Source organism: Lepisma saccharinum, chromosome 16 (assembly GCF_977018435.1).
Source record: "Lepisma saccharinum chromosome 16, izLepSacc3.1, whole genome shotgun sequence".
In the NCBI taxonomy this organism is placed as follows: domain Eukaryota; kingdom Metazoa; phylum Arthropoda; class Insecta; order Zygentoma; family Lepismatidae; genus Lepisma; species Lepisma saccharinum.
In genome coordinates, this window is record NC_139244.1 from 17273898 (window position 1) to 17298698 (window position 24801).

At 38.3% G+C, this 24801-nt stretch overlaps 1 protein-coding gene across 1 annotated transcript; it reads left to right on the plus strand.

The window, feature by feature from the left end:
* Positions 1 to 304: 304 nt before the first annotated feature.
* LOC146000290 (UDP-glycosyltransferase UGT5-like) lies at positions 305 to 23689 on the plus strand. The gene is made up of 5 exons (XM_083137781.1): positions 305 to 509; positions 3496 to 4341; positions 5228 to 5450; positions 6567 to 6786; positions 23034 to 23689. Exons 2-5 carry the CDS (start codon positions 3496 to 3498, stop codon positions 23314 to 23316), a joined length of 1572 nt encoding a protein of 523 aa, XP_082993907.1. The 5' UTR covers positions 305 to 509; the 3' UTR covers positions 23317 to 23689.
* The last annotated feature ends 1112 nt before the right edge of the window (positions 23690 to 24801 follow it).

The window sequence follows — 24801 nt, forward strand, 5'->3', positions numbered from 1 at the left end:
CAAGGTAAATACATTCCCGTTGTACCAAGTCTAGCAAACATGGCACGTTAACTCTAGGCCTGTGAGACCAGTTTCATTCTTGGCGTTAAGGTCAGCTATACACAATAGGCTAATCAGAGCATGGAGAACAGGTTTACCTAACCAGGGAAATCAAGCAGAGGCATATAATTTGAAGTAGATAGCGTTATCAGTGTGCAACTGGGGAGGCGAATACAGATATTACAAAACCGACAATAACTGTTGGAAAACAACAACGTAATCATAGCTATTCTTGGGACACCTGGTGTCATTCGGTTCACAATCATCGTCATACATAACGTGTACCCTTGTGCATGAGGGAATGACGCCATAAGCAAGATCAAGTTTTGCCCTTGCACTTAAATGTGCCACACTCAGTTGTCACTTGGATTTCAGTCCGAATGTTTCGTGTGTATTAGGAATCTCTAAAACTTAGGTTCTAGGGCATAAAAGTACATTTTCCTTGGCAGGCAAATTCTAATTACTTACAGGTAAGTCATTTTCAATAATTTTAAGCAAGCTCAGATACAAGGCTCGTACATGCTTCATGAAAGCAACATGCACGCTATTAAGATTAAATCACGCAGAAAACATTACAGCGTTCGCACTGATGTCTACGTAAACAATAAACTATTTCTCTGTTCTTAGCAACAATAAGAAATAATTAAAATGCCGTTAAGTATTCCTTGATAGATAAGAACGGTGTGTTTCACTAGTTGATGTAATTTTGATTGTTTGAATGATAATGATTTTAGGTGTAGTCTAACCTTACGATGTTATATTATTAAAAATAAACTTTAATGTTATTAATTTTAGTAAAAATGAAAGTTTGATTTGGTTTGATTTTGTTATTCTTGGCTAATCGTGACGACGATGATGATTTGATTGGTTTGATGTTTTAAGTCCACTTTATGCACAGTAAGGCTAATCGGGACTGGACCTACAGTTTAAAGAATTCTATCAAAACTTAGTACCCGTTAATTCACGTTAAATTGTGCGGCTGTGATTTCATTCTGAGATCTCATAGCAGCCTCAGTCTGCACGGACATTGAACCTCGCACGGCCACTGTCGCTCCCGTGGAATGCAGAGTCAGCTTCATGTCGCATAACCAAGTTGACACGGAGTGCTGACGCCGGTATCTTATCGGGCGTGTGTCCTCAACACATAAATGAAACAACGGCGAGATAAATAAGGAACTACAAAACCTCTTACAGTAAGTGTATATTAGGAATCGACATCCACTAAATTAATGAAGTAGCCCAGTATTTCAGTGCATTTAACTTCCAAATAGCAAATTCTCCCCACACACTACAATAAAGCCTGATCTGGAAACCAGACAGGGAACTTGCGTCCGTGCAGACTAATCCAAGCAATCATTCACCCCAATCTAAACTCTCACCCCATCATACTCTCCCCTCAAGCTTAAAACAGTTCTGGATACCAGAATGGTTGTCCCTCCTGTACATAGCATTTCCTATAGTACTATCTATACGATAACTAAAACTAACCAATAAACTAACATAAACTAATCCATAACTACTATTAACAAATTTAATTAACTACCAATCATACAAATGCACAGTAAATTTACAAGAAATCTTTAAGACTTGTTCCGGTCACCAGAACGGTCTATTAAAATAATACAAACTAAAAATTATTAAATGTAGCTATGTATAGAATCTCCATGTATTTTATTTTATTTTTTTGTAATTGTATTTTATGTATGAAAATAAAGATGAGAAGAAGTAGGATAAAAAGGCGAGGGAATCGTTTAAATTCAGGAAACTGACGTCCTGGTTTATTTAAAGGTACCAGGACATTGAGAGCATACCCTCGAAAGTACGCGGGTGGAGGCGGGCTACTTCGGGAGGTTTCCCCCTTTAGATATGTATATGTGATGTATGTGTATATGTGTATGTATATATGTATGAATATGTATGTGTGTATACATTCTAAAGGCCAATAAAAAATTAAAGACGAAAAAAAAAAGTTTAAAGTGGGATCCGAACCACTATGTGCCTCCACCGGGTTCGAACCCGGCACCCCTCGATTACAAGGCAATGACGCTACCACTGCGCCATCGGAGAGGCCCACGACGATGATGAATTGCAATTAAATGAAATTAATAAAGGGGAACTCAGAAAACAGAGACTGCTTTTGAAGTGTAATGTGTAGAGAAGCAATGTAGGAAAAGAGCACGGTAATAGGCACAATATATCCCCAAAAAGGCATTTTTAGGCAAGATTATGCAAAACAGCCACTCAAGCTCGATATAGGCAATTTTAGGCACTATAAAAATGCGCTATCAGGCTCGAAACATTATGAAACTAAAACATTAAATTTACGATGTAATGCAATATAATAAAAAAGGGCAATTATGTGCATCTTTCTGATAATTACATGTGGCGATTAGAAAGTTGCACTGCTTCGTAACTAATACGATAGTAGCTTTCTAAAGACCTTAATAAGTATGAGATTTTCAAGGGGTCCCACATAAAACATGACTTTCTGACAAGAGTCACTCACTGAGAGGTTTGGGACTAACGTAATGCGAGTAGTGTTGCTTTTTAGGGGGGAGCGGAGTTCTTACGTTAGCAACACGTTACCAAATTACGTGATTAATTGTAAAGCTACTTCGTTAAAAGCATACCTGCACTGAGAAACATTGGTGTTAAAGCGACACAGTGGTCCCACGAGGTCTACACCCCATTTTAGTCAACATTTAACCTCAATGTTCTTAAAATGATGGATTACTTCCATTTATCTGTCGTATTTTAACACTACAAAAACGGGGCGTGGGCCTCTGGGTTCTTGAACATTTTTTTCCCCTACAGTGTGGAGGATTATTTTTTTATCAGGACAAAACATTATTTGTTGTGTTATTTCAAATTTGTACTACGTATGCCAATTCAGAGTAAACTTGAACTTTAAATAGCGTTATTACGCATCTATGAAGAGTATCTTCTTTAAAAAATCGTCACAAATATTTCCCAGGTTCTCTCTACAGCACTACTCCTGCATATTCAAATAAATATTTTTAAATAGTAATTTATAAATATATTTAAATAAATTATGCAAAAAAATTGTGGCTCGAGCTCCACGGGCTCATAAACTTGACGCCACTGCTTAAATGTGAATATAAATTATTCCTGAGGATAAAAGTGACAGACTTACTTTGATCTAAGGGTATGGTCACATTGGATTTAGTTTCGGACCAACTTTTACACTGTCGTTATACATATATACTTACTGCAGAGCAAAACAATATGTAAATAAGTACGGGCAGCCCGGAGACCTATAATTACAGACTGGTAGCGATGCTCTTTTGTTTGAAGCCGCGCATCTTCGCTTATGCATAGCCCGGAGGGATAGAAATATGGTGAACTAACAATCTTCAGAACAATTGCTAAAAGTATAAATATGAAGGTATTTTCCAACAATTTCAAACATTGGACATTACTCTTCCTAACTTTCAGATGGAGAGACTTCACCTCTGTCTAGCGGGGTTGTTGGTGTTTTCTGCAAATTTAAACTTCAACCCTACGGACGCTGCACGGATACTAGCGGTCTTTTCAGCTCCAAGCAAGAGTCATGTGGTTTTCTTCCAGTCGCTCACCAACGAGCTAGCAGACCGTGGTCATGAACTTGTTGTGATGACCGTACACCCTCAGCGAATATCCAGGAAGAACTACACGGAAATACATCTAAACGATGGCTATGGACTCAAGCAAATGTTCGACTTGGCAAGCTTTGAAAGAGGAAGAAGTGTACTAGTTAGGCCATTCCTGGAGACTTATATGGTGTGGGGAATGGGCAATGCTTTATGCGAACTGCAGCTGGGTGAACCTGCAGTGCAACAGTTCATGCACTCGGGAACCAACTTCGACCTTATCATCACAGAACTCTTCTTCAGCGAGTGTTTTCTAGGATTCGCTCACGTGTTCTCGGCCCCTGTCGTGGTGATGAGTTCCCTGGCTCCGCCATTTTGGATCGACAACCTCGTGGCTAATCCGAACATGTACTCATTCAACCCGAACTTCGTCTTGCCATTCACGGAAAGGATGAACTTCTGGCAGAGACTTGCCAACACTGCCTTTTCCATCGCGATGGAGGTGACGAGAAAGTACTACTTCATGCCTCAGCAGAACGAAATAGCACGTCGGTTCTTTGGAAACACGCTGCCACCACTTGAAACGTTGCGGAGGAACACAAGCTTGGTTCTTGTAAATACCCATTACAGCACAAACTACCCACGACCGTTGGTCCCCAGCATGGTTGAAGTTGGTGGTATGCATATAAAATCACCCAAGAAATTGCCGATGGTAAGTGATTTCAACCAGCTTAAATAGTAATTTATTCTGTGATTATCTTCTTATCGTTACTCAACATACAATATTATTTTCTGAATAGCCTAATTAATGTACCTAATTCTTCGACTTAAATACTCTTACAAACTTCCTTCGTAATATTAATTTATTGTAGAGTGGGATGCATAAGTATTACCAACCAAATTATTCATCATCATGTTTATTTACTTTCTTTAAGCAATGAGAGCTTCAAAAATTGAAACAAAATTCCAATCAAGCTGCTGCCAACACCTGCACCAGCATGCAAGAGTAAAACTAATGAAACTATCCATGGACAATTTGCCGAGCAATACTTGTACATCCCACTGTACTAATTTAACCATTATTGATACTTAATCTTTGAGCATTTTATAATTTATGAAGATGTTGCTAGCAGGTATCTTTCCACTATGTTTACTGACTAAATTCAAAATACTCTTTCTAATGTAGAAGTTAATTTGACTCGAATATACCAAAAACAAAAAAAAAACCTTGTATGAAAATTATAGTTAATAAAATCCATAGAGTTGTGTTAAATCAGAAATCATTTCTATGAAATATGGGGTATATTTAAAACGATCATTGTCAAGGGCATGTAACATTACAGAAAAGTGTTCAAACTTTACCTGTATTTAGGGAATTTTACAGAACTTGAAATTCTTTCCATGTTGGCGGTTGATTTCGTTGTTTCTTCCGTAGAGAATTTTAACTAGACGTTGTAAGTATAACCGGTATAACTGTGCATGCTAAAGAAACAATTTAGTACTAAATATGCTCATTCCTCGAAAGCCTGTGCTTTTGAATATAGGACTATTACTAATCCACTAATCCTACTTGTAAATTATCGACCTTTCGTGATCAGGATCTTCAGCAGTTCTTAGATGGAGCTACAGATGGCGTCATATACTTCAGTCTTGGCTCCATCCTGAGAAGCGATCGTGTGCCAGACGAGAAACGACAGGCTTTCTTACAAGCATTCAGGGAACTTTCCCAGAAAGTTCTGTGGAAATTCGAGTCCGAAGATTTACCGAACCAACCAAAGAACGTCAAGATTAGCAAGTGGATACCACAAAATGATGTATTAGGTAAGTCATATGATTTCCTAAACTACGCATTATACTATACTGCGAGATGCCAAAATAATGACAGGTAAATTGCTCATCTCTTTGTCGTACATTTTTCTTGCATTGTATGTGTGTGTATCAAGTGTTATCGACTGCTTCATTGGCATTTAGTTTCAATTCTTGAGCCACACATTGCAGAAAACAAAATCCATGAACATGACGATAGATATCTTAACCACAATTACACGTACTGTTAGCTGTGGAACGAGGGGTATACATATATATTAGCAGGCAAATTTCCCACAAACGTGTTCAGTCACAAACGTTCCCACAAACGTGTTCCTTGCCAAGGCAAGGTTCGAGGATGGATATCAAGCTACAACGAATTTGTTGACAACCTCTCCTTCAGCACAACGCAATTACATAGGATGACATGAACCCCTAGAGAATTTCAATCCTCACTGTATGCAGCCATTTTCAGCGGTTCTAGTCTTTCTATTGCAGAGAGAAACTTGGATAAATCTTTTGGCGCCAAAATACAACTAGTCGGCCATTTTCTCTGTAAACTCTCCAGGCAAAATAAACAAAATGGAATCTTTTGACGACAATTTACATTATCCACACATTTTTTAGAATCTCTTTTTAGTTATCTAAAAAGAAAGTAGTACTTGAAAGTATGGGCGGCGATAAACGCCTCGCAAACTGTGCGGTGCAGGGAGTCCCAAGGTAAAAGGCCCACTAAAAGAAAAGTCATATCGAGCGAGCAATTGAGAGGATTGGGAAGGCTGTCTTGAAGAGTGTGATGTTAAACTTCAGAAAAAGACTCCAGTACTATGTAGAATCACAAGGTAATCACTTGAAATATATTATTTTCGGTTAGTATCAGTTTACAGTTTATGTTTGAATTAATCTCCAACAAGTGATTATTTCTGTTTCTTTAACTAATCTCAAAGAAGTGTAGAATTTGCATAATATGCTCAGTGAAACATGTTCGCTTTATTTCTGCTATTTTAAAACCATCAGCTAATTATGCTCATTCCTGTAGTATCTCTGGCAATGCTTCAAGTTAACGTGTGTCAATTCACGTTAAAGGATTTGAATGCTATGTTGAAAAAGTGTTGTTGTTTCTTTTTCCAGCCCACCCAAACGTGAAGGTGTTCATAACGCACGGAGGGCAACTCAGCGTCCAAGAGGCGAATTACCATGCTGTACCCCTTCTGGGAATCCCTTTCTTCTCCGACCAATTCAGGAACATCAAGAAGGCTGAGTCTGCAGGGTGTGCTGTGCATCTGGGCTTTGAACAAATCACCAAGCAGACGGTCTTGGAAGGGTTGCGAAGGCTGATTAACAATCCTGAGTGAGTATGAATCGAAACTTGCACCCATCCATCTAGTAGAGAGTTTTGCTACATATACAGGGTGCTCGGAAATTTCCCTTACAAACTTCTAGCGCTAATAGAGCGGACTGAGTAGACAATATTTGGAATAGGAACCTATGTCCGGAAACGTACCGTTTCCATGCTACAACCATGGCAATGTGTCGGATGTGCCTGTGTTGGTATGCAACCGGTTAGGTAGTACATGACGTCAGAAGAAAACCTGATGGCACGTGACGTCTACCCTGCCGCGGTATCCTGCCTGGAGCCCCATTCACGTGCCTGTGCGTCTCCGATGAACATGGTTGAGTACACGTTTGCAGAATACACGGACATGATCCTTGTGTATGGCGCAGCGGAAGGGAATGGAAGAGCAGCTCGTCTGCTGTATCAAGAGCATTATCCACAACGTGCGACTCCATCGCATACTCTTTTTGCCAGCATTACGCAACGGCTCCGAGAACGAGGTATCTTCACCGCCGACAGGAAGGACTGTGGTGCTCCAAAGAGACGCCGGACGCCCGAATTGGAAGAGGCTGTACTGCACCACGTTCAACAGGACCTGTCAACAAGTACGCGAACAATTGCGCGTGCAATGGGTGTTTCTTACAGCGTCGTGTGGGATGTTCTGCATGAGCAACAACTACATCCTTTACACCACCAAAGGGTACAGGCTTTGAGACCAGCCGATTTGGTACCACGTGTTAACTTCTGCACGTGGTTTCTGCACCGCTGCATCGACGAGCTCCAGTTTCCACGTCGAGTTCTGTTCACAGACGAATGTAAATTCACTAGGGAGTGTGTTCTCAATTCTCGAAACAGCCACGTCTGGGCAGACGAAAACCCTCATGCGACGCATGTCCGGAGATTCCAGCACAGATTTGCTATCAATGTGTGGGCAGGTATTCTGGACGGTCATGTGATCGGGCCGTACCTTCTTCGAGCCAGGCTAACGGGTGCCGCGTACTTGATTTTCCTACAGGAAGTATTGGCCCTGTTCTTGGATGCTGTGCCATTGAACGTCCTTCCGGAACTGTGGTTTCAGCACGATGGCGCACCGCCTCACTTTACACGTGACGTTCGGAGACATCTTAACCGAAGATTCGGGCAAAGATGGATAGGCCGAGGTGGTCCAACCGCGTGGCCCCCACGATCGCCGGATTTAACGCCATTGGACTATCTCTTGTGGGGTCGTATGAAGAGTATGGTGTACGAGACTCCTGTAGAGACAGAGGACGAACTGCTGGCACGAGTTATGATCGCTGCACAAGAGATTGACGGGACACCATGTGTGATGGAGCGAGTGTACCGGAACATGATTCGTCGATACAATGTGTGCAACGACGTTGGTGGTCATCACATCGAGCCACTGTTGTAGTTGAGCAGTGCCGTATGCGACACATCCAGTGCAGAAGACAGAAACAAATTGTTGCGTTTTACTGTCGACACAGGTATTATTGTGATCAATGATAGTACGTTTCTTTTTTGTTCCCTTCGCATTGTTATCAAATACATTTGTTTGTATTGGACTGAATCACACGTCATTCACTTCTGTACCTTATGTAACACCTCATTTGACATGGTTGTAATAAATGATTACACTTTAGGTCATCAGGCAATATTCTGACGTCAAGTACTGCCTACCCGGTTGCATACCAACACAGGCACATCAGACACATTGTCATGGTTGTAGCACGGACACAGTAGGTTTCCGGACATGGGTTCCTATTCCAAATATTGTGTACTCAGTCCCCTCTACTAGCCCTAGAAGTTTGTAAGGGGAATTTCCGAGCACCCTGTATAACCAATTAATGCCAATGGTAACAAGACCTTTCAAGTGTTACGATGGCGCTCCAATTTTTAAAAAGAATCGTATTTGCAGTCTATAATGTTTTAAAGTGTATTCTGATCTTGTGGGCATTTTGAAGGAAATATGGCCAGTGGTCCCTGGTTCGTATCCTTGGTAAGGCATGTATGTATATTTTTTTGTCTCATCATCAATTTCATTGTTCGTCCTCTTCGTTGCGATTAACCTAAGACGTCGATAAGCAACATAAAATAACTAAAATCGAATGAAAGAAAGCTAAAATCTTCCTGAAACAAAACATTATGAACATTAGTTACTATTTATCTTGAAATTATTTTTTGGCACAGAACGTTGAGTATTCGACCCACGAACCGTATAAGCACATTTTGTTCCTCTTTGACAAGCTATGTAGAGCAATAACACAAATACTGCTAATGCACAGCACGATCAGAAAAAGAAAACGAAGGTCCATCGTTTGCTACTAAGAAGTAAAGAAAACACACACTGCTAACTAAATTACATAACTATTTAGGACAGTTTGAAAAACGCATTGGAATTGTGTAGGCCTACTTTAAACGTAGGGAGTGGTAAAATTTTCAAAGCCAAGAAACGTCTGTAACTCGTTTATTCTGTAATTGTTGACATTCGTAATTACCTATTCTGCATTGCGAAAAATTGTTTAACAAGGGATTTAGCTTTTTCTTAACGAAAATTATTTCCATTTTCGAGATATCGAGTAATTAATCTTCCTTGTTTTTCCCCTTCCGTAGGTATTTTTCGGTGAAAATGAGTGCTAATGGAACCTAACCTAACAGGCCTAACCTAACCTCGTAGGCATACCTCGTCCCCGTAATGGTTCGTGGGGCTATCGTGAATTTTTGGGGCTACCCGTGGATGGTTTTTGGGGCTAACGTCAATGCGGTAAATAATCAACATACAAACATGAATTAACGGTGAAATAACTTGACCGATGAGAGAGAACACTTGTACGACCTGGTAAATGTTTACTATCCTTCGGACACCTATAACTTCTGAGTTTCGTCAATTTTTGACATTTCTACTTACCTATCTGCTTCGCGGATAATTTTTTAACGTGTATTCACGTTTTTTTGATCAATTTTTTTATTTTTTAAAAAAGTGTTTTTGCAACTGAAGAACGTACGTTTCCGCAAATGGTTTGTGGGGCTATCTGTCAATGGTTCGTTGGGCTATGCGAGAATGGTGTGTGGGGCTACGCATATTTTTCCGAAACCATTTTTTAACTATTGTAAGTAGTGGTATTTATGCTACGGACAGTGCCGGAAAGGAAGAGTTCCCCTCCAGCAGATTTGCTACACTTAAAACAAGCTCAACATGAGCATATGAGCTTTTTGCTCTAGTGTAAGTACCCTGTCTAATCCAAGATTTTTGTGAAAATGCCCTCAAATATTTTTCGGAAAGGAAGAGCTCTTCCGGAAAGGAAGAGTTTTTTCGGAAGGGAAGAGCTTCCTCTCAGATTAATTTGTCTACACTTACAAAAGGCACTTCTGAGAGACTGTTGTCCAAAAATATGCTCCTCTTGTTGGCCACACTTAAAACTTGCTCAACATGTTCATTTGCTCAAGTGTAGTACCCTGCCTAACCCAAGAGTTTTGTAAAAATGCTCTTCGGAAAGTATCAACCCCCCCCCCTCTCAAGCAGATTTTTGTCTATAAAATTGATATTTTTTTTGGCTATACCTGAAATTAAGCTAAAACCCATACCCACACACACATATTTACTTCAGGTTTAAGTTCAATTGGATACCAGGTTTATCTAATATTAAAACAATGCAATTCTTCTAGAATTGCTCTGTGACCCTCTCATTTCTTACATCATATGTTTACATGTTTCATATTGATTAATGTGTGCAATTTCAGCCGGGAAATTCCCGTGAAAAATATGCCCCCTCGGAATTTCCCGGCTGATGCAATTTCTGAGTATTGAAGCTTTGCATGCAAACAAAATTGCATCAGCCGGGAAATTCCCGTGAAAAATATGCCCCCCTCGGAATTTCCTGGCTGATGCAATTTCTGAGTATTGAAGCTTTGCATGCAAACAAAATTGCATCAGCCAGGAAATTCCCGTTTTTTTTTTTCTTCTCGGCCCGGCTTAGGGTATATAAAGAGATTTTGCATTGCATCAGCCAGTATTGTGAGAGTAGCTGAGGGGAGCAGATGTGTTTTTACAGTGCTTCTCATACTTACTAGCCTGTTTGGTTTAATTTCTTATTGTTCAATTTCAGATATATTGAACAATATTTTGTATAAGAAAATCTGATATTTGTTACATCCAGCTTGTTTTGTTGCAATCTATTCATATTTAGGGTCAAGCTCCCAGCCTGTTATACAAAAAATCAATACATAACAAGGCTATTCTAGATACGCATGTCTGTACAGGTATTTGCGGACGGTCAGTGTGAATGAATATTTCCACTTGTGGGCTTTTGGCTTTACAACCTGTCATAAGATAGGCATAAAGATTAGATTTAAAACCCAGGAAATTTTATATAAATACCAAAGCCAAAAATATTAAGTGTATACACACATACATACATACACACACACAAAGCACAGTGCTGAACCCAACTGATATTTTTTATTCAGTATAAAGTTTTGAATTGAAACCCAGGAAATTGTATATAATAAACAACAACAAAAATGCCGAATCAAAAATATTGCAATCAGTGCAATAAAAATATATTTAGCTCTAATTGGGCCAGACACCAAAAGATTTGTAACCCAGACAAATACAGAACTCCCACAATAATTTGCCCCAAATGCCATAGAAAATACAGCATGAAATACTTCACATATACACATAAAGATACTTGCTCTGCACGGTCATCAATATTGCCCTCACAACCATCTACATCTGGTCTGAAAAGAAAGCATGAAGCACCTCTTAATGCTGGACCTGCAAAGCAGCCACGCCATGCACCCATCCGTAGCAGTTTTAACGGCCAATTAAAGGATCACCGGTTTGCATCAGAGCCAAGATGTGGCATTGAGAATTTCTTGAACAGTATAAATTCTGATCTGCAGGCAATTCTAAATGCACAAAATGGTTCTTATAAGCTCTCCCTCAAATTGTTTGTACAATATAAGAAGCCAAATGGCGCAAAATTTACACAGCCCCACATAACAGAAACTGTACCGGTTTATTCAAATGCAAATTCAGACACAATAATAAGCAGCTTGATAAATCAATTGAATATTAAACACTCTGAATTTGCAGCAAAAGAGTCAGGATGGAGCCTATGCGGTTCATCACACAAGTTATATGTTAATATTTCTGAATTCAGCCCATTACAAGGTTCCACTTATCTGCAATTACCTGCCAATATCAAAAACAAAAGAGCCGTGGTTAATATAAAAAATGCCGACCAGAAATGCTTTTTGTGGTGTATATTAGCTGCTTTGTTTCCAGCTTCAAGAAATCCTGAGAGAATAACTTATTACAAACAGCATGAACATCTTTTTGACGATGCAATGGAGGGTTTGGAATATCCAATGTCTGTTCAGAATATTGATAAATTTGAAAAAAGGGCCAGGCACATCAATGGCAAACAATTATCTATTAATGTATTTATTTGTTCCACTGGTAATTGCCCGATAGCACCTCTCAGAATCAGTACACTTGATGATGAATCTGCAATTCCGATTGATCTGCTCCTAATTGAAGGGGATGACACATACCATTACACTCTGATACATAATCTTGAAGCTTTAGTGAGAACACAACTAGACAAAACTCATAGAATATTCAAGTTGTGCAGAAGATGTTTGACTGTATTTGATGGTCAAAAAATGGTAAATAGGGTTCCTGAAAAAAATGCAGAAATTGCTAAAAACAAGTTAATTGAGCATCTGAAATACTGTGGCAATCATAAACCTGTTCATATGGTGATGCCCAATCCAAGTGAAAATTGCAAATTCAAAAAGTTTGAAGCCTTGTTGGAACACCCAGTATTTATTGTCTATGATTTTGAATCGAACCTCAAACGTCTTGCATTCTGCAATCCAGATCCTGAAGATTCTTCAATTACACCATACCAGTTACATGAACCTTCCAGCTTTTATTATATGGTTGTACAGGGTGGTGTGGTTAGTAAAGAATATTTATACATGGGACCAAATGCCGTCAAAGAATTTGCACATAGAATAGAAAATGTGTGCCGTGACATAGCATCTAACATCTTATTAAAATCAAAGCCCATGTTGCCTTTAACAGAGGAACAGATTGAAGATTTCAACAATGCAGAAAAATGCCCGGTATGTGATTGTGAATTTTCAGATACAAATATCAAGGTGAAACACCATTCTCATACAGATGGTAAATTCTTAATGGCCCTGTGTAATAGCTGTAATATTAAGATCAAGAGACCAAGATTTATCCCCATATTTTGCCATGGAGCATCCAATTATGATTTCCATCATCTGATCAGGTACGAGGGGTTTGACAAGCAGAATTTAAACATTTTAGCTGAAAATGATGAAAAATATATATCTATTAGCAAGATAATTAAAGTTGATGGTGTTCCTATTCACATAGGATTTCTTGATTCTTACAGATTTTTATCTGCTAGCCTGCCTACACTGGCCACTCAATTATCTGATGATCAATTGAAAATCACACGTGCTTCGTTTCCAAATCAGGACCTGAAATTAATTAGGCGGAAGGGTGTATATCCATATGACTATGTTACAGATTTTTCTAAATTTGATGAGTGTTCCCTGCCACCACAAGAAGAGTTTTACAGCAAAATCAGAGGATCTGGAATCAGTGATGAAGATTATCACCATGCCCAATTGGTGTGGAACGATTCAAAATGCAAGACATTTGGTGATTATCACAAGGCATATTTGAAACTTGATGTGACCCTCATAGCTGATATAATACAGACATTCAGAAAATCTTCTATGCAAAATTATGGACTGGACCCAGTGTATTTTTACAGTGCCCCAGGTCTAGCATGGTCTGCAACGTTTTTGAACACCAAAATGCAATTGGATCTGATCCAAGATCAAGATATGTATCTGTTTATGGAGAAAGGTATAAGAGGAGGGATGGTGCAATGTTCTCAGAGATATGCCAGAGCAAATAACAAGCATATTCCCAATTATGATCCAGCACGGCCATCAAATTATATACTGTATGTAGATGCAAACAGCCTCTATGGTCACGCCATGATGGATAAACTGCCATATGCAGGGCTTGAATGGGTTGAAGATTTCAATATTGAAGATCTTCAGGACTTTGATGACAGTGACTATGGTCTCTTCTTAGAGGTTGATCTGGCAATTCCTGATGATTTGCACAATAAATTTTCTGATCTGCCCCCAATTCCCGAGGTTCAGTGCTCACCTGGCTCTAAACAGAAGAAGCTCATGATGACCCTGGAGCCAAAACAAGGCTATGTCGTATATTACAAAAACCTCCAGTTCCTGATGAAACATGGTGTTCAAGTGACCAAAGTTGGCAAAGTCTTAAGGTTCAGGCACTCAAGATGGTTGAAATCATATATTGATACGAACACCGAGCTTCGAACATCTGCAAAGAGCCAATTTGATAAGGGCTTGTTTAAATTGATGGTGAATTCTGTGTATGGCAAAACTATTGAAAATGTCAGAAAACATACCGATGTTAAAATAATTACTGACCCCAGCCTGAGCAAAAAATTGGTTGCAAAGCCCAACTTCAATTATAGAAGAATTTATGATGAGAATATGGCACTTTTCAACATGAAAAAAACAAAGATCAAATTTGATAAACCTATTTATGTAGGGGCTGTGATATTGGAATTGTCCAAATTACATATGTTAATATTGTATTATGATGTGCTGAAACCTTTTTATGGTGATCGTGTAAAATTATTGTACATGGACACGGATAGCTTTATTCTTGATATTCAAACAGAAGATGTTTATCAAGATATGTCACAGCCTGAATTGTTTCAATACTTTGATACCAGTGAACATACAATAATTCAACCCCACAACAAAAAGGTGCCTGGCAAGTTAAAAGATGAGACACTTGGTGATGTTATTGTGAAATTTGCTGGGTTAAGTGCCAAGATGTACACTTTTCAAACATGTGGTGGCGCTGTTACCAAAAAGGCCAAGGGCATTGGCAGAGTTACTGTTGAAAAAGAACTTGTATTTGAAGATTATGAAAATTGCATCAAATCCCAGAGCTCAATCAAAACATCAGAAAATAGAATTCAGAGTGTGGATCATTTGTTGACTTCAAATATTGTAAGAAAAGTGGCCCTGGACCCACATGATGATAAGAGATGCATTTTATCATGTGACATACATACTTTACCTTGGGGTCATTGTGATTTGAAAAGTGGCAATCAATGCCCAAACACAGAGCATGATTTGAAATAAATAAACATGCCTATGAACTTATTTGGGTTCAAAAAACAAGATATCTATCCTATTAGACACAAACACAGTATCAATAAATTTATAATTTAATAGAACTGTGCGGTGATGTTGTTATTGGGAACAAGCTTCAAATCATGGATAGGTGATTGTTATGAGGATAGATATTAGACACAGACACAGAAATCAATAAATTTATAATATTCTTATACCTGACAGAACTATGCAGTGATGCTATTATTGGGAGCAAGCTTCAAATCATAGATAGGTGATTGTCATGAAGATAGATATTAGATACAGATACGGAAATAATATTTTCCATAAATTTATATTCAATATCCCTATACCTGACAGAGCTGTGCGGTGATGTTGTTATTGGGAACAGGATTCAAATCATGGATAGGTGATTGTCATGAAGATAGATATTAGATACAGATACAGAAATAATATTTTCCATAAATCTATACTCAATATCCCTATACCTGACAGAACTGTGTGGTTAATATTATTAGGAACAAGCTTTAAATCTTACACAGATATAGAGCGGAATTATTATGGATAGGTGATTGCCATGAGGATAGATACTCAATATCTCTGCTGTTATTGGACACAAACACAGAGAATAAAATATCCCTATACCTAACAGAACTGTGCAGTGACGCTGTTATTGGGAACAAGCTTCAAATCATGGATAGGTGATTGTTATGAGGATAGATATTAGACACAGACACAGAAATAATATTTATCCATAAATCTATACTCGATTTAATAGAGCTGTGTAGTGATGCTGTTATTGGGAACAGGATTCAAATCATGGATAGGTGATTGCCCTATACCTAACAAAGCTGTGCGGTGATATAATTATTGGGAACAGGATTCAAATCTTACACAGATACAGAGTGAAATTATTATGGATAGGTGATTGTCATGAAGATAGATATTAGACACAGAGCCTTGCTGAGCTTGGAATTATTATAGATAGGTAATTGTCATAAAGAACACAGAGAATGAAATTGTAAATCTATACTCAATATTTTTTGACAGATCATTGTTCTTTTATAAACGTTTCAACATACGTTCCAGCAAAACTGTACCTATTAGGGTATGTATTATTCACATCTTATCCATAACATATCAGCAAGGGTAAATAATATTTTCAAGGCAGCCTACACAACACAGCTCTGTTAGAGATAGGGATTATGACAATAACAATATCAACAAGGCTCTATATCTATGTGTGAGATTTGTGCCTACACAACACAGCTCTGTTAAAAATTCATAACAGCACAGCTCTGTTCAGCATGGTAGAAATTGTATAGATGAGAAGAGAAATATTTTAATAGTACTCAATATTCTATACCTAACAGAGCTGTGCTCTGTTGCTGTTATTAGGTATGGTAGATATGAGAAGAGAAATATTTTAATAGAATCTATACTTATTTTATACCTAACAGATCACAGCTCTGTTCAGCATGGTAGAAATTGTATAGATGAGAAGAGAAGAAGAGAAATATTTTAATAGTACTCAATATCCTATACCTACACAGCTGTACTCTGTTGCTGTTATTAGGTATGGTAGATATGAGAAGAGAAATATTTTAATAGTACTCAATATCCTATACCTGTTGCTGTTATTAGGTATGGTAGATATGTTACTCAGAAATTGCCGAGAGAATAAAATATTGCTTATTTCTACCCAACAGAGCTAGGTAATTAATACTCCGGCTGTAAGTTTTTAGGGAAGTTGAGAATTGCCCGGGCGGTGATTATTTATTCCACAGCACTGTGGCAGGAAGTTGAGAACTGCCCGGGCGGTGAGTATTTATTCCACAGCTCCGCGGGAAGTTGAGAACTGTCCGGCCGGTGAGTATTGATCCCACAGCTCCGCGGCGGGGAGTTGAGAACTGGGTCGGGGAGCTGAGAATCAATATATTGATTAACAACTTCCTGCTGCACCGCGGTGCTGGGGAATCAATATAATGATTCTCAACTTCCCGCCGCACCGCGGTGCTGGGGAATCAATATAATGATTCTCAACTTCCCGCCGCACCGTGGTGCTGGGGAATCTCGCCGCGGGGCTGGGGGATTCTGGTTTGAATCATGCATGTGGGACTGCAACAAGTACTTCTCGGCAAATTTATTTCTGTTCACTTATTCAAGTCGCGGTGACAAAAATTGTACTTGAATATGTTTCCACAGGGCTGGGCTGTATTGTGACAGAATATAAACTGCTTATTTAATTCAAGCTTGGTACCCTCCAAAAATTTCTCATCGGGATGCACAATTTTGCCCCTGACAACATGACAGAACCCTGCTTTTTTTTTTAACATTTCAAGAGTTCTGGTATAGGGTCTCAAGAACAGCCCTGTTGTGGTATGTATATGTCATATACATATATACTAAGTCTTATTATTTGGCCATGCACAACAATTGTGTCTCCCAGATCGGCACTCACAATTCCAAACATTGCAGGGTGAATTGCCTCTGCATAATTTTCCGAGCAGGCATTATTTTTGCTACAAATCACAGTGGGTGATCCCACCTGATACACAATACCTATGCGGGACCCATCCAGGCTGTCAGTCATAACCCATTCGGGTATGGGATTTACAAAACATAGATTATAATTGGGTATTTGAGGATAACAGATATTACTGATATTAAATTTTGACATTACCGGAAGAATATAAACATACTCAAAACACACCTCTATAATATAGGACAGGCTGCAATAATCTGGGTGTATGAGATGCCTTATTGATTCTACATGTTTGTATTTTTCAGGCTCTCTTGTTACAAACACCTGAATATTGTCCCTGTACTTGTACTCTGCTATGTAGGGGTGGAAATGCTCGGCTCTTCTAACCCGTCTCAAGTGATTGTAATGCGGGCAACCATTTATAGTTAATTCCATTCAAAATTCCAAAAACACTATTCACAGCAATAATAAAATTCTAGGTCTTGACCATAGTGTTACACCCCTATCACATCAGTATGTAGAGATTCTGCTTGAACACAACATGAGTTTTGTGGGCAGAAGCTGTGCCTTGCTGAACCATATTACATAGGATCTGTAATAGCAGTAAAGCATGAATGCATCTATTCTATAGTGATATACCTGTGATTCATGGTAATATATGCAATCACCCAGCCCTATGCTTACATACCCAAAACTATGATCCCTGTCAAGCAACCACCTAAACTCTATCTCATTCCTAACTGCAAAAAAATCATACTCTGATAGAGTTGAAAATTCATGCCTTATAGAATCAACAAGAATGTCAGATTTAATGTACCATGCAATGTTTCTTCTGTCAAAATATGTTTGCATTTTAGCACCCTATAAAAACAAAATGCCAAATTAATTTACATAGCATATCCCCAAAACAAAATCAATACATTCATACCTGCACTCATACATATTAACAACTAATTGAGTCACAATTAAATTGGCATCTTATAGATTCTATATTGTTCTCAGATATTGTTCCCAATTGTTAAATCTTCAAGCATAGATTTGAGATCTGTTTAACACAACTGCTTCCCGCAACTGCACTGGGAATAAAATATGCCGTTTTGGAGAACAATCACTAGGCAAGAGGCATTGCATTTTTTGAAATTTTCTGCACATAAAACACATAAATAGTTCGTTCATAGATATAAGATTCTTATCAAAATTGTAAAACGTTTCAGGGTTGAAATCACTACCCCTGTACATAAGATTGTCATCCTCCTGGTGAAATTCTAATGCATTGAAATAGTTTCTATCTGTTATGTCGTAGCGATGCAAACTGAATTTGAATCCGGAAATCATATAATTTGAGTACCACCTTCTTGTATAATCCACATCGAAGAAAATAAAAAAGCCATTGATCCTTCCCCCCTTTATATATTGATATTCCTCAAATGGGGTGATGTCCCCCAGACTCAAATATTTAAATTGCTTCCCACAGTCTAGAACCCATTGAATCTCTTTTTCATTTCTCACACAAAACAAATCAAACTCTGTAATTTGGTGGAATCTGGGCATGATATCATCAAGTACAGACTTGGATCTAATAAATCGGGATAGGCATCTTCTATCAAAATATGTTTGCATCTGAAATTAGAACAACTCTGAGTCACAAATTTGCATGCCGCATCTGCATCTCACATTAAAAAATCCCCACTCCATGATTCTTCCCACACAGTCCAGGCCACAGTATTTAAATTTGTGCCATATGAAGTACAGGACCATTTCATTCAGTCCAAACAACAAATGTCTAAAATCCTCATAGGTATATATTCTGTCATCCCCATTATGTTGGAAATAAAATGGGAGGCCCATTGTGAAACAATATCAAAATGCATACAGATTAAATTTGTACGGTGAGAAATTCCTGCAATATGTAACAAATATGGGTCACACTTTTCTTCTCTCCCCATATTATAACATGATCCCAAACACAGAAACAGTCACATGGATCCATTTTGATAGTATCCCCACAGATGAGGATAGGAAAATCCTCAGAGAGAAATTTCCAAATTTAAAATATGTCACTGTGTATCACAACTTGTACTCACCAGAAGATATTTGTAATATTCCAGATTTCTGTAAAAATTTGAAGAATCTAGGTGTAAATTTGTACATGATCACATCAACCATGAGGCCATGAGTCTCGGCATTACAGCAGAGGATTATGGAACATATGGTGTCTGTGTTTAATGCAGTGCATTTTCTTGTTTTTCTTGGCTTATACTTAATATATGCAGCCATTCAATCTGGATGTGCCATAGCTCATGCCTTTGATCAGAACAAATATGTAATCAATGCAATATCAAGTTTCACCGCATTGCTTCAATCAATTACAATAGTTGTAAATTTGTATCTCCTTATCAATTATGGACATGATGGATATAGAAGAGAACATATTTGTTGCTAAAAACAATGTTGAATCCCTGCTCGCATTGGATGTTTTAACCTATGATATAATAGAGCTCGGTCCTATTAGGTTTAAGATGTTTGCACAGATTGTAAATAAAATAAAATATGCAAAACTTGTAAGAGCAACAATTATAAGCACAATTTAGAGAATTGAAAAACTTCACACAGAACATTGATATATTTTCATTCAGCCAAAATTATATCCATTCCCAGGTATCATCAGTATAGGTCAAATGATGGAATAATATATTACAACCCAACAAATATTATAAACACATCACCTCTTGCTCAAATATATCATGCAGAAGCTGAGATAGACCCGCTTGTAGAATGGCTTCACTTTTATGAACTTCCAGACAGTTTGGATTCTGTTTCAAATTTCAGGAACCTGAAACACATAAGCTTTGGGAGTTTTGTTTGCAACCCGTACAATATTATTTTTTCCTACATTTATAGACAATATATTGCACAGTCCCGAACTGCTGAAGCTCCAATTGCAGTATGTATGATATGAAATCGTGGAAAAATAATTACTCTGCCATCGCTTGGAATTATGATTTTATGCGGTGCGTGCCTTGTGATATTAATTGTATTAGAATAGGTGTGACAGAATCCAAGGACTTAACATGTTCCACAGCAATGCTGTACTAGAGAATCAATGCTGATCTTAGAAACAACATATTCCCACTCAAGGAACTTGAAATTGTTAGTTGTTAGCACGTCTCTGTGCAATTTTCCTATCCTTTCTGTCAAGTGTGATGAGCAAATTAAAATACTCACCCAAAATCAGAAGCAGAGCAAGGTAATATGAGATATAATATTTGTATTGAAACAGAGCTTTGTATTTTGTGTAAAAACTCGAATTATTTAAGTCCATCTTGTATTGAATAAGCCAGAATTGATATTGTTTTTAAGCAGGTACATAATCAACTCATTAAAATATAAACCAGAATTTACATCCAATTTTCCTGCCTCATCAAGTATGGAAATTGTTGTGTCATCAACAGGCCCCCTGCTGTTTGTATAAATTCTATGATCATGGAAAAATTTGTAAAACCTAAATTTTTCTAAACTTGAAGTACTTTTTGTAAAAAAAGCAACATATTTTCCCCAATGACAATGCAACAGGTATGCATCAATTCTATGCCAGTATGTATTGGATTCAAAATCATCATATTCAGAACCTAATTCTATGCTCACATACCCAAACCCAACATCACTGTCAAGTACCCATCTTGCCTCTGTTTCATTTTGCACTTTAAAAAAATCATACTCTGTTAGATTTTCAAATTTTTCCCTAAAACAATCCAACAGGTGGTCTGATTTTATATATCTTGCAATGTTTCTTCTTTCAAAATATGTTTGCATGTTCAGGTATCTATATTTTATTGCACTGATTGCAATATTTTTGATTCGGCATTTTTGTTGTTGTTTATTATATACAATTTCCTGGGTTTCAATTCAAAACTTTATACTGAATAAAAAATATCAGTTGGGTTCAGCACTGTGCTTTGTGTGTGTGTATGTATGTATGTGTGTATACACTTAATATTTTTGGCTTTGGTATTTATATAAAATTTCCTGGGTTTTAAATCTAATCTTTATGCCTATCTTATGACAGGTTGTAAAGCCAAAAGCCCACAAGTGGAAATATTCATTCACACTGACCGTCCGCAAATACCTGTACAGACATGCGTATCTAGAATAGCCTTGTTATGTATTGATTTTTTGTATAACAGGCTGGGAGCTTGACCCTAAATATGAATAGATTGCAACAAAACAAGCTGGATGTAACAAATATCAGATTTTCTTATACAAAATATTGTTCAATATATCTGAAATTGAACAATAAGAAATTAAACCAAACAGGCTAGTAAGTATGAGAAGCACTGTAAAAACACATCTGCTCCCCTCAGCTACTCTCACAATACTGGCTGATGCAATGCAAAATCTCTTTATATACCCTAAGCCGGGCCGAGAAGAAAAAAAAAAACGGGAATTTCCTGGCTGATGCAATTTTGTTTGCATGCAAAGCTTCAATACTCAGAAATTGCATCAGCCAGGAAATTCCGAGGGGGGCATATTTTTCACGGGAATTTCCCGGCTGATGCAATTTTGTTTGCATGCAAAGCTTCAATACTCAGAAATTGCATCAGCCGGGAAATTCCGAGGGGGCATATTTTTCACGGGAATTTCCCGGCTGAAATTGCACACATTAATCAATATGAAACATGTAAACATATGATGTAAGAAATGAGAGGGTCACAGAGCAATTCTAGAAGAATTGCATTGTTTTAATATTAGATAAACCTGGTATCCAATTGAACTTAAACCTGAAGTAAATATGTGTGTGTGGGTATGGGTTTTAGCTTAATTTCAGGTATAGCCAAAAAAAAATATCAATTTTATAGACAAAAATCTGCTTGAGAGGGGGGGGGGTTGATACTTTCCGAAGAGCATTTTTACAAAACTCTTGGGTTAGGCAGGGTACTACACTTGAGCAAATGAACATGTTGAGCAAGTTTTAAGTGTGGCCAACAAGAGGAGCATATTTTTGGACAACAGTCTCTCAGAAGTGCCTTTTGTAAGTGTAGACAAATTAATCTGAGAGGAAGCTCTTCCCTTCCGAAAAAACTCTTCCTTTCCGGAAGAGCTCTTCCTTTCCGAAAAATATTTGAGGGCATTTTCACAAAAATCTTGGATTAGACAGGGTACTTACACTAGAGCAAAAAGCTCATATGCTCATGTTGAGCTTGTTTTAAGTGTAGCAAATCTGCTGGAGGGGAACTCTTCCTTTCCGGCACTGTCCGTAGCATAAATACCACTACTATTGTAACCTGTTGTGACCCTACCTAACCTAACCTTACCGGAAATGGTTGGTGGGGCTATGTATGAATGGTTCGTGGGGCTATGCGTCAGTGGTTGAATTTCCGCTATGAAACATTCCCATGTCACACAAAACACCTTCCAGATGTTAGACAATACTACAGGAACTTATTACGGTAAGTAGTTTCTTCTGTAGAAATGAAGAAATCTGTCCGAAGGATAGTAAACTAGTACCCCTTATCTTCTTATTTTCCGTCCTTTCCAGGTACAAGAGGAATGCTGTGAAACGCTCCAATTTGATGAAAGACCAACCTGACCAACCGCTCTCACGTGCAGTGTTTTGGACTGAATACGTCATCAGGCACAAGGGAGCTCACCACTTGAAGTCGGCCGCGCTCGATCTGACGTGGTACCAGTATTTCCTGCTAGATGTCCTCGCGTTAGTTCTCTCAGTACTGGCGCTCCTTTCTTACATTCTCTACAGAGTAGGGAAGAAAGCATGGAGTGTTTTCAGCAAAGCATTCGCGAATAAAATGAAGCTGGAATAATGTACTTCAGCAAAAAGAAGTAACTAAAAATGTACGGTGATGGTTGTATTCGTTTACATTCATTTACATTGTGCAGATTTTTTTATTGTCAGAGACAGCGACCAATGGTACTCCCTCAAACCACAGCTTGAATGTGAAATTATGATGTTCCTGTAACAAAAATGCTACTTTTAACTACCTGTGACCACAATTAAAGTTGCCCTACTCACAAGTAAACGGTCACTTACGGTTAAACAAGTTGCCCGGTATATTTTTGGAAAGTACTCATCTTAACTAAAGTACAGGTGAAGTATTAGGGGCAATGGGTCAGAGCAGAGGCGAAGATATAGTACAAGCAATGCAAGCAGTGCTTGCATTATTCGAATATCATTTAATGTACAAGGTGGTTATAATTAAAGTGACGGTGTTCAGAGTGGTACAGCACGGGCTGTAATGAGAGTAGCAGTCTGAAACTTCGTAGATATGCTAATGAAGCAATGCGCTCGCGAATTATGCAAAAAAAAAAAAAAAAAGTTCCAATTCTCGCCACCAGGGTAAAAAATGGCGCTGTAAGCAGTCGAAACTTGGTATAGTTACAGGAAAAACACTATAAATCGCAGAAAACGATACTCTTTGTAATAAAATATCGCTACAATTTCACTATTCGAATTACATGAACGTTACTAAAGGAAAAAGCAACAAGCGTCGCCAACAACAACCAGGGAGCTCACACAATGGTTAGGCAATGTCACCGACTTTGACGTCAGAGTTACGGAAAATTCCACGTTTTGACTGCTTACAGCGCCGTTTTTTACCCTGGTGGCGAGAATTGGAACTATTATTTTTTTTGCATAATTCGTGAGCGCATTGCTTCATTAGCATATCTACGAAGTTTCAGACTGCTACTCTCATTACAGCCCGTGCTGTACCACTCTGAACACCGTCACTTTAATTATAACCACCTGGTACTTAATGTTTTAGCCTTATTTAGTTTCCACTGCACTTGATTTCGCGAAAAATTACGGCCGCAAACTCCCACAGCAGCTCTGTAGCAAGCACCAGCCTCAGGAGTCACATGGCGATCGTGAAATTCGAATGGAACCCGTCCACAACGCTTGTACCAAAATCTCTGCTTGCTGAGCTTGCGTTATTCCCGAAAATAGCCGAGCTCAACCGAAAGCAGAAGGATATAGTATTGCCACCAAAAACTAGTAACGAATATTTGTCTTCATGAACACGTAAACAAGATCGCGAATATAACAATAATTCTTAGTCATAAAATAACTAAAATAAGTTATTATATTGTTCTAAATTCCATTATTATTTTATATTAGAATTTATTTTAGATTTCGCGAATTGTAAAACGCGTAAAAAAAATGGACATTGGGAGTTCGGGGAAATGGTAAAGGGCGAGCGTTTGTGTTTCCAGGAAGTGGAATGTGTGCACCCCCGTGAAGAGTTTCTCCAGAGAGGGAGGGAAGATTCGACGGACCTTGGTCTGCACCC

What these genes read in the sequence shown, in the direction of transcription:
- LOC146000290 (XM_083137781.1), top strand. Translation starts at nt 3,496, where the DNA reads ATGGAGAGACTTCACCTCTGTCTAGCGGGGTTGTTGGTGTTTTCTGCA. An exon ending in CACCCAAGAAATTGCCGATG is followed by an intron (nt 4,342 to 5,227) that starts GTAAGTGATTTC and finishes TTTCGTGATCAG; the next exon opens with GATCTTCAGCAGTTCTTAGA. An exon ending in AGGCTGATTAACAATCCTGA is followed by an intron (nt 6,787 to 23,033) that starts GTGAGTATGAAT and finishes CGTCCTTTCCAG; the next exon opens with GTACAAGAGGAATGCTGTGA.